This window comes from Perca fluviatilis, chromosome 18 (assembly GCF_010015445.1).
Source record: "Perca fluviatilis chromosome 18, GENO_Pfluv_1.0, whole genome shotgun sequence".
Lineage (NCBI taxonomy): Eukaryota > Metazoa > Chordata > Actinopteri > Perciformes > Percidae > Perca > Perca fluviatilis.
The window spans coordinates 18,001,263-18,012,238 of record NC_053129.1 but is presented as its reverse complement, the minus strand read 5'-3'; the positions used below and the strand labels follow the sequence as shown (position 1 = coordinate 18,012,238).

The 10,976-nt window shown below is 35.9% G+C and overlaps 1 protein-coding gene across 1 annotated transcript; it reads right to left on the bottom strand.

Annotated features, from left to right (window-relative positions):
- Positions 1–287: 287 nt before the first annotated feature.
- On the bottom strand, positions 288–10,169 carry blk (BLK proto-oncogene, Src family tyrosine kinase). Its single transcript, XM_039782801.1, has 14 exons — positions 9,798–10,169; positions 8,473–8,559; positions 8,211–8,304; positions 8,035–8,065; positions 6,337–6,430; positions 6,139–6,237; positions 5,917–6,020; positions 5,666–5,815; positions 5,030–5,182; positions 4,755–4,934; positions 3,753–3,829; positions 2,734–2,884; positions 1,300–1,431; positions 288–1,113 (listed from the first exon to the last, which is right to left on the bottom strand). Exons 3-14 carry the CDS (start codon positions 8,301–8,303, stop codon positions 911–913), a joined length of 1,467 nt encoding a protein of 488 aa, XP_039638735.1. The 5' UTR covers position 8,304; positions 8,473–8,559; positions 9,798–10,169; the 3' UTR covers positions 288–910.
- Between the last annotated feature and the right edge of the window lie 807 nt (positions 10,170–10,976).

Here is a 10,976-nt window from a genome sequence, read left to right as displayed (position 1 = left end):
AACTTAATGTTTATGTGTGATTATTATGTTTATATTGGAAATCCTTTTATGCAAAGCCTTGTTCCGAGTGCCATCGTCTTTTAAATGTGACATTTAAAAAAATAAAAACCTTTAAACATTTCTCTCCTTTAAAGTTTTATGTTAAGCATACTCAGTGCATGATAGAGTAGGTCAGTCAGTAAAAAGTGATTGTAGCCACTATAAACTTGATTTAAAATACCTGTGGAGAATGTTTTATGGCACTTTAAATAAACCAAGTCAAAGAAAATACAAGAACAAACCAAACGTTCTAAATAATGTAAATATTTTTATTTACAAAAACATGTATCCAAGTATTAATTATCTTTAGAAAGCCCCTTTCTTTTTTATGTATGAACAACTTAAGGAATAAAATTAAAAAAAGTGCAAAGTATTGTGCATGTAATCTCAGGCTGCTCGTATCTGCACCATGCAAATGTTTCATCTGTAAGTTTACCTGTGCCAACTTCCTCGGCTCCAAAGGCCTTTAATACATCATGTACTGTATTTGTATTTCCATATTCCTTCTTTTAACCATCATATATCAGTCCTAATAATGTCTCCTTATACTCCATGGCAAGAATGGAAGCCATCAAAAGCAGAAGTACAGTCGATATAATAAAACATTTCCTTTCTTTTCTGACTTTAACATGTTTCAGACACTCTTAGCTGCTAGAGACAGAAGAAGCCATGACTAGCTTTTACATTCACTTAGAAGGTAGGTGTAAAAGAAATGTGTCCATTTGAAATGTTTAAAAAAAAAAAGATTGTATCAGTTAAAATAAAAAAAAAGATGTCTAGTTGGTCCTCATCCTCTATCCATTCAAGTCTCATTTCTCTCTTTAGGACATCTTGCTGTCTTCTGCTTATCAACAGGAAACATTTTCTTTAATCACGGCTGCATCTCATATTGTCCCTCTGTGGCGATAAAGAAGTCGTTGAGAGTGTTTTGCAGAAATTCAAAAGTCGGCCGGTCCTCAGGCCTCTGCTTCCAGCACATACTCATAATGTCATAGAGTTCCGTGGGACAGCCGTCCGGACACGGCATCCTGTACAACTTGTCCAGGCACCTGATCACCTCTGGGTTGGTCATCCCTGATTAAGAAAAAGAAAATGCAGGCAGTGTGAGCTTTTAATATATTTTAGTCATCATATTGTGCAATTTACTTAGCTACAAAGTAACAATGCAACATTTGCATTCTGAACAATATCATAAAAAGTAATTTGTACATTAGTAAATATTTCTCTCTCTTTTTTAAAATGCATTTCTCACTTTCGTACCTGGGTATGGTATTCTACCATAGGTGATTATCTCTGTGAGGAGGATCCCAAAGGACCACACATCCGATTTGATGCTGAATGTGCCATAATTGATGGCCTCTGGAGCCGTCCATTTGATGGGAAATTTAGCGCCTAGTTTTCAGAGAGAGGGTGAAAAAAAGTGGGGAAATTGTATTACTGGCTGATAACTGTATGTAGAATATGTAGGTGTTTCAACATGTGTTTTTTCCCCTTTAATGTGGGGCGATATGACGACATGTACCCTGAGATGAGATTACCGTTAGAGATATAACTGTAGCATTTATACAGAGGTGGCAGTCTCTTTAATATCTTTGCTTTTATTTGTCCTTTTCTGGCAATGATTGCAAATATTATATTGAGGGTATTTTTGCATCAGTGTGATACATTTGTTTGGTATTTAATTCAATTCAATTCAATTCAAGCAGTGCGACCAGTGCGATAGTGGCGAGGAAAAACTCCCTCTTGGGAAGAAACCTCAGACAGACCCAGGCTCTTGGTAGGCGGTGTCTGACGGTGCCGGTTGGGGATGCGATGAACAGTGGCGATAATAGTCACATTAATAATGGAACAGTGACTTCAAATGGTAGTATTTAAATCACTGGATTAGTCAAAAATGAACATTCCATCAGCATTATGCCTAAAAAAGATTTCTCAATTGAATTTCTCAAATATTTACCACATCACAAATTATATTGCTATCACAATGCAAAATTACATTTACTGTGATCCACCCATCGCCCACTGCTGGGCCTCTACACTATAGCATAGGACAGATGATCGCATAACCATAGCATGTTATCAGCAAATTAGTTGAGATAATGTGCATCTAATTTAAGGATTTGAATGATGCATTCAGGGTCACAGCCACCATTGAGGACACTGATGTATTTCTTCCGGGAACTTGGGGGTTTTAGCAACATGGGGAGACTTAACATTCTACAATGACAAATTACACATGTTGGGTGTTTGGGTTAATTGTAGTATTTTCAGAGAAATGAGGAAAAAACAGCATTACAGTTCTGAATGCCACACTAGCTCTTCCATCTTAAAAGAAAAAAAGGCACTTGCGACAAAGCGTGTGTTGTACTTCCTGCATACATTTCTTGTTACATTTCAGTTTGAATACACTAATTTAAACGTCTGCCAAATGAATGTTATGTAATTTAAACCTTCATGTTGCTGTAAACCTTACAGAAAAATAAAATGAATAGTCAACTCAAGATACAATATAAAAAATACAAATAATTAAAAGGAAATGTAGAAACCTTTTTGGTGTCTAGTTAATAGGGTAGGGTAGGGTGGGGGGGGTGCATTGGTTGACTTGAACTTATGACCTTAGTGTTTCTAAAAATCTTGGCTACGGCCCTGGATGCATTTATTGTCCAATGTGGGAAAACACTGCACATACTACACCTTCTTGAGCTGTGTATTCTGACTCGATGATCCTGGCCAGGCCAAAATCTGCTATCTTGCAGTGCAGGCTGTCGCTGACCAAAATGTTGGCTGCACGCACATCTCGGTGGATGTAGTTCTTCTTCTCAATGTATGCCATGCCTTCAGCTATCTGTGGTATAGAGAGAAAGACAGGCATATTGCAAAACCCTTCCTAAGAGAATTATCAGTTTAAATGCAGAGTCAGAAAATGAAGCATTCATTTGTCTCAAGAAATAGGACAGTTGATTGCAGTTGAAAGGTATGTTTCACAGCACAATGAACCCATAGAATAAATGGAGATTTTGTAGACGTACTGCACGTGTCTGGTTCGTCTGGTCAGTTTTTACAGTAGTCTCAGTTGAGCACATGCAATCGTGCAGGTACATGTAGGCCTATGTGTGAATACTTGTGTTTGCGTGTATGATAATAGCAGCAAAGTGGGTTTAACAGGATGTGCCAACTCTCAGGAAGTCAAAATGCTTTTTTGGAGGGGCAAAAGAGTTCTGAGGGAGCTCACTGTAAATGGAAAAATAACATGGTTTCCTGTCCGGATGTTAATAATTGACGTAGGGTGAGGCTTTCAAGCCAGGCGAGCCAAAAACCCACCACAGAAACTACACAGCTACTGGTAACAGTTTCGACGTGTATACCCATCATAGCTGGTGTCAAAGCACATATACTAGACGTGACACAGAGCAGCTTGTGTGTATAAATAGACTTTGAGGTCGTTGAGAAGCCTAGTGTTTTTGTCAGAAAAGGCAAAGCATCTGTGAATGTTATAGTATGGTAAACAAAAGTAGCATTATAAGAAATGGGAAGCACAGTGGAAAATAAATGTCTGTACTTCTCAAAATTTCTGAGAAAAAGCTTTAATTAGATCTTTGAGAGGTGGGGGTTAGCAATGTGATGAAAAGGTCACATACAAGATATAACTCTGCACATTCACATAGATCATGATCACAGAGATCATTGTGCAGTTACAATTAAAGGTTTCCAACCTGCGCTGACATGTCTATCAGCTTATGTAGCTTTAGCTCTTTCCCTTTGTCTGACTTCAGATAGTCCAGAAGACACCCTGCAAATGAGAAAAGGAGAAGGATAACTCCATCGTCATAACAAATGAAAGATAATAATTACAATGATTCAAAAACAAATTGCTGTTTCGTAGAAACTTCTCACAATTAAACAGGGTAAACAGTCATATTGTGGTGTCTTTTACTGGAAGCAACCAAATGTTCATGATGCTGTTGCCATTTTAGTGTTGCATGATACTAAGTGATAAGGGTACAACTATTGCTTTTATATACAGTACATGAACGCAAACACCTGCTCAATACAATTCAATACAACAACCGCGCAACAAATATATTTGTGAAAACATTTGGTGTTATATTTTAGTTGATGGAGCTCTCAGGTTATTATTAAGTCTATAGTTTTTAATTAATTTTTTTTTTTTTAAAAAAAAAATTATTAAAAAATTAATAAAAAAAAAAAAAAAATAATATTATAAAAAAAAAAAATTAATTTTTTTTTTTTTTTGTGGGTTTTTTTTTTTTTTTTTTTTTTTTTTTTTTTTTTTTTTTTTTTTTTTTTTTTTTTTTTTTTTTTTTTTTTTTTTTTTTTTTTTTTTTTTTTTTTTTTTTTTTTTTTTTATTTATTTTTTTTTTTTTTTTTAAAAAAAATTATTATTTTTTTTTTTTTTTTTTTTTTTTTTTTTTTTTTTTTTTTTTTTTTTTTTTTTAATTTTTTTTTTTTTTTTTTTTTTTTTTTTTTTTTTTTTTTTTTTTTTTTTTTTTTTTTTTTTTTTTTTTTTTTTTTTTTTTTTTTTTTTTTTTTTTTTTTTGTTGACAAAATGAGACATTTGAAGATGTCACTTCCGACATTAAAAGAAGTAGACAATTTTTAGACCAAACAATAAATTAAGAAAATAATTGCCAGATTAATCAGTAATGTATTGTAGCCCAATCATCACAGATCTCCTCTCTTATTCGTTGTCTTACCATTGATCATGAATTCAGTGACAATAAGAATGGGCTCAATAGTGACCACAGCATGGAGGCGCACCAGTCGTTCATGCTGCAGCTGCTTCATCAGGTTGGCCTCTTGCAGGAAGGCCTCAGGCTCCATCGTTCCCTCCTTTAGGGTCTTAATAGCAACCTTCTGGGTGTTCTTATAATAACCTGCAGTGGGAATTAAAAAGGGGCGCTTACCTCACTGTACTCTACCGCCTTGACTTATAAAATGTTCCCAGGATGAATTGTAAGCTTTCTCTCACCCATCCACACTTCTCCAAACTGCCCGGCCCCCAGCTTCTTCACCATTTTCAGGGTGTCTCTGGGAATCTCCCATTCGTCTTGTGCCCACTGCTGCTCGGGTGCCTTAGCCTTACAGGGGGCATACAGCCGCTGACACAACCCGTCTGCTGTACCTGAACCCAAAGATGAAACTTGCAGATGTAATAAACAATATTTAATTTTTTCTTTGCTGTTGTGCTAAATTTAGTTACTGAAACAGTCTGATGAGCTCTTGTTTCCTTGAATAATCTTAAACGCTTGTTTGTCAGTACTTCTTTTTCTTATACGTTGCTGTGCATTGGCAGCCATTCTAGAGGTTTGGCCTTCCTATCTTGTGGTTTAGTCACAGGAGTGGAATGACTATCACATCTCTTACACAGGAAATGCGCAACCCTTCACAAGGGTCTAACTTCCTCATTCAATTCAAAGTCAGTGCAGATGTCTTAAACTTCACAGCAGTGAATCAAATCTGAATGCATATCAACACATGATGTATGTTTTTTATTTACTGATTAGGAACCATTTCAAAACATATTTGCAGACCTACTTTTCAAAATGAAGCAGAATTTGATCAAAGTTTTGTAAATTGATAAAATGCGTTCCGTTTCATTACTTACGGGTGTAGTATTTGACCAGTTCCTGTAGGGATGGGAACGCGTTGGAGGGGGAGATGTAGTAGCCACCTTTGTCCAGACAGCGGATCTTGTAGTGTTTTACCACATCTCCATGTTCTGGTACACAATCTCTGACTGACAGTGAGAAGGACCCTGAGGGGAAAACAAATAGATCGTACAGTTACATGTAGAGTTTAATACTTGAACAAATTCAGATATGTGGCATGATCACAAAAAAAAATTATAGCAGTCACCTTTAGAGGTCTCACTCTCTCGAACTAGAAAGGCACCCGGTTTATTTCCGGGGGCTAAAAGCAGTCGTTCAGTCTCTCTCCTACTCATGTCCCTGAAAAACCATCTGCACAAGAGAGAACCACAATACTCACTTTATATAACTAATTAATAACATACATACATATGTGTTTAATGGTTTATAACATTTGATCTGCCACGCAGTGTATGAACTTGTCTCTTACTTTTCAATGTCCAGTGTATCTGCTCTGACTACATAGTTACATGGTATAAAGCCCTCCTGTCCAGTCGCCAACAATTTAGCCACCCACCATTCTCCGTTTCTACAAACAAACATGTCAGATCATTTTTCATGTCCTCAGGTTAGAAGTCATTTGTTTCACTACTGCTGGATACATGCTGTATAGGACGAGGCTACTTACTCCTGTAAAACGTGAAGTTTGTCTCCCTTTTTGAAAGGTAGATCTCTGTCGTTGGCTGCTTTGAAGTCATGTTGTGCCACAAACACAACATCATCTAAAGACAAGTAAAGAAAACTTATTTCGAAGAAAGTGATCTTCTAATAAAAATAGTGTTTTTTCTTTATTTATTGCAAATGTGAACTATTTGTTGTATTTTTGTTTGACTGCTTTGGACATAAAAGTTAATATAGTGGAAGTATAGCGCAAGCAAAAGTAGGGGGGAGCGGGGTGGTTTGAGCCTGTGGGTAAGTTAAGTCACCCTTGTTTCTAGGCAACCATAGACAAAATTGGTCAGGTGACCATACATTTTTCAGGAGTCATCCATTTTACTTATTTTAGGAAGGAATTTGAGGAATAGAAGTCTATAGTAGTCTGGCTATCAGCAGACCAAGCTCAATCTTTTATATAGCGTGCCAGGTGGATAAGCCAGTTTGTGATTGGCTCCCGCAGATTTGTAACAGAAGCAGGATAGATACACGTACAGGTTTCCAACCTAAGCTGCAGGGCGAAATCAAATCGCTGGCAGATCGGGCTGGGTTTACCCAGTCTAGGTCCATAGAATAAGGTATAATAAAAAAAAAAATGTTCCATTCAAAGTGATTTTTTATGTTCAAGGGGTCATTATTCATGTGTCTTAACAATTACAAACAGGTTTGGAAAAATCTCACACGTGTCAGTGCTTTAGGAAGTTACAACTTAAGGCATGACGTTAGCTCTAACCTAGAGCTATCGGAAATGCCTCCGATACTGCCTACTACTGAAATCTACTTTAAAGTAGTGTCACTCGGATTAAACGGACATTTGCTTAAGTTAGCTCTAACTAACGGTATACACTCTCTGCTAGCAGACCAAACCGGTAATCAATTCTTCTTTGCCGCTCAAACACTGTAGCCTACACAGCAAGTTTTGCTGTGCTGACACCATACTGCTGTTTTTAAAGTGGTGAAGAAGAATTGATTTCCAGTTTTGTCTTCTAGCGGACAGTGTAACCTTGGTGTAACCAAAGATGCTCTTTTTAAACCGTCTCTGGTGTAACATTAGTCAGAGCTAGCTTTAGCAAAATGTCAGCAATTTCTCAATATTTTACACTGAAAAAAGTATGCTGTTACAGTACGAATTAGAATGTTAAATGTATGTTATTTTCTAAATTGTGGCTGCACTTTAGTAGTTTTTTAAATAAAGTGTTATAATGATTATTATTAAAGGATTATTTTACCGTAATTCTACATTGCATTCTTACATTCTATCACTGAAATGATGTGACATTTGAATTTAGAACAAAAACCATCATGCAAGCTGGATCAGAGAGGAAAAAGCAGGTTATACTATATACTACTAGGTTATACTATATCCTGAAAAATATATGTATTTTAGTTGGAGACATTACTTTCATGCTCTCATTTTAAAGATGCCTTGAGCAAAAACTGGCTCAATTCCACCCCGCTCTCCCCTACAGCATAGTTTTTACATTGTATGATTCTGTGACACGAAATCGACTTTCTTTCGTTACCAATCTCATCGTTTCTCCAGAAGAGACCAGAGGAAACACAAACAAGATTTCAATCGCTAAATGTAGCCTCCTCTCACGGCTACTGAAGTCTCTCTGCACAGCAGCGGTTGACTGCGTTAACACTTATATGCGTTGTGTTCAGTGATTACCGTTATCCAAATCGGTGTTTCCACTTCGTGCCTAAAGAACACAAACATATATTTTCTTAATATTCAAAATGTGTAGTAGGTCAGTGAAAAACACTAGCAAATAATTTGAAATAATTACTATACTTTGTACTTAGTTCAAGAAAATAAAGCTTTTTTCCTTTGAGTGGTCTACTTACTATGTGATTTGACGAGCTGAAGCCCTGAGAGTTGTGTTTTCCTTTGTACTTGTCATCTTTTACTTGTTTCTGGCCACTGCAACTGCAGCCCATCCTGCATGTATACACCCTTCAGTTATACTGTATTCTACTAACAAGATTTACTCAATGTAATAGTACAATACAATGCTGCATAATGCCGTGCAGTTCATTTTACATGATCAAATGCCACCAGTTCCTGCTCAGAGAGATAGTTACAACATGTTCATTTCTGTGCTCTCACCTGATAAAGAAGATGAGCTTTACTGAAGCTGTTTTCACTCTCCTCTCCTCCCACTGTAGGGCCTGGTCTGTGAGTTCATACCCACTGCTGAAAAAGGAATTAAAGTCACTCAAAAACTAGCTAAATCATCAGTGGAGAGACTCTATTTAGTTTTATATCTTGGTTACAATTGCGCCTAAAGCAAATTGCTTCTTATAAGAGGAAGTAGTCTTCATATACAGTAGTAGCATTTGCATGTACAGTTTATGACACAGCTGTATTGTCATGTCAGAGTTAAAAATAGAGAAGAATAAAGAGCTTAAATTAGCAAATAAGAAGCAGATGCAAACATTTACAGTAAACTATTTGCGTCAATGTGAAAGCATTATTTAAGGCGCAATTATTACAGCTGTTTCTAAATCTTTTCGAGGACACGGTTTTATCTGATGTGCATATTAAAACTTTTAGATAGATGATGAATTAAAAAAAATAATACTAATAGTTAAATAACCTGAATGAATTCATGTTTATCATAGAAATGAAAGTTTGTACATGCAAATTAGCAAGTTTAAATAGCAACACTTACACATACAGTAACAATATGTGCTATATACAACCAAAACCTCAGAGTGTAGGAGCTTGGACTTGCAGTCACACATTATTTGGCTTGCTGTTCATTAAATGGCTTTTGATGTCAGCATATTTGTGTCAGCGCTGTAACATGAATTTTGCCAAAATATGCTTTAATGTTGCCATGAATTCATGTATAAAACTTACTTTCAGAAAACAACTGTCATGGTGACAATCGTGGAGCTTTTATCGCCTGCAAAATATCCAATAAGTGGAACTTTCTATAACCTTTATTGATATTTAAATGTAACTTTATTAGCTTAAGTATAAATCTGTTTTCATGTGATAAATTAAAGGACAATTATCTTTATATTCACTGATCTTTGCAACCTTTCTGTACCTTATGGATACTTCCAGCACACATTTTCCACACACACTAGGCATTGTGTTTTTCTTTGTCTAGCCTAAATGTATTTTCACATATAATGTCATGATAGTTTGTAACCGCTTGTGTGATTAAGACTATGTTAACATACATTACATTTTTTAACGTACATTTTTTGTCTCCATATAATTACTGTAAATGTTCTCTTATGATTGTCATTGTTACGGCCTACCAGTAAAACTATTAGTGTTCATTTGTCATTAGAACAGTTTATTAAATTCATTCTTTTTACTTGTACATTTTACACTATTTGGTATGATTGTTCATTTTACCATCATAATATAACGTGCACTTCTGTTAGCAGTCTGCAGTGTGATAAGCAGATAAATACCTTGAACTTGTCCCCCGGCTTGTGTCTTCAAAAGTACTCCAGATGCAATATGTCTTCAATTTCCTTATTGAAAACCAACTGTACGTCACTGTGTCACTCTCACTGGCTCGTTTTGTTTCTGAGAGTCTCTCTCTCTCTTTTGCTCTCTCTCCTCTTTTCTTTTCTGTTTCTCTCTCTCACAGTGAAGACCAGGGCCTCCCCTGGGGAAATGCTTTGAGTTTACCGTAAATAGATAGCAGTTTGTCTATTTATTTTTGTCCCATAATTCCCTTCCTTGCCTCTGCAGATCATCTAACAAACCAGTACTAAGATCACCTCACCTGCTGATTAAATTTCAATTGGTTCACTTTAATCAAAAATTCTGGTAAAACTGGTTAATGAACGAAGTGGATGAATACAGTTCATCTTTAGTCTTCAGACTCACAGCACAACCAAGGTCAAATTACAAAGAGAAGGAAGTTTAGTAATTAATACGAACGGTTGAATTTCAAAATGTGTAATATGTAACTAGTATATATATTTTAAATGAGATCTGGAGTGGAAAAGGGCTTGTGCTCTATGTGTCTACATGGGTGGTTAGTATTGAGTAATACATAGGTGTGGTTGAGTGCTGGGTATTATAAATAAAAGAAAGCATAGTTTCCATGATATATTTCTCAGTTCCTCTAGTGGTTTAAGCTGCTGTGTTGTTTATCTCTACAATTCATCTGTGCAGTTTAGGAAACTGCAATGCATGTGTACAGTACTTTAGTAAAGCAGTACACATTCTTGCCACAAGATGGAGGGGTGAGCTGGTCTTGAAACCCTCCAATTCAGAAACATTATTGGAGAATCCACAAACATGGTTCATGGGAAGAATGGACATATTATTCTCATATACCGGTGCAAGGTTAAAGGTAAAATTGAAGTTAAAAAAGTATTGATTATAAACTCATACAGTTTTGGCACAATCTTTTAATGGTGCAGCAGTATTATTGCAGTGTTAATTCTTCATATTGTTCTAGATCTTCAAAGTATACATTTTTCTACTTAAACAGTTTAAAGTTCTTTTTTTTGTTCCTTTCTTAATCATTACAACCCGCCTTTTACCTTTGGCCTTCTGACCAGAAATTGGAACATAATATAAATAGGATTGTATATTGCAGTTATATATAACTGTTTTGATCCAAAGTAAGAGAC

Bases quoted from the DNA above. Each gene is read 5' to 3' on its own strand.
- blk (XM_039782801.1), bottom strand. From the start codon at position 8,303: ATGGGCTGCAGTTGCAGTGGCCAGAAACAAGTAAAAGATGACAAGTAC. The intron at 5,816-5,916 runs GTGACTGCTATA...TTTTCCCCTCAG, and splicing joins AGAGAGTGAGACCTCTAAAG to GGTCCTTCTCACTGTCAGTC. The intron at 1,114-1,299 runs GTACGAAAGTGA...TTTCTTAATCAG, and splicing joins TGGTAGAATACCATACCCAG to GGATGACCAACCCAGAGGTG.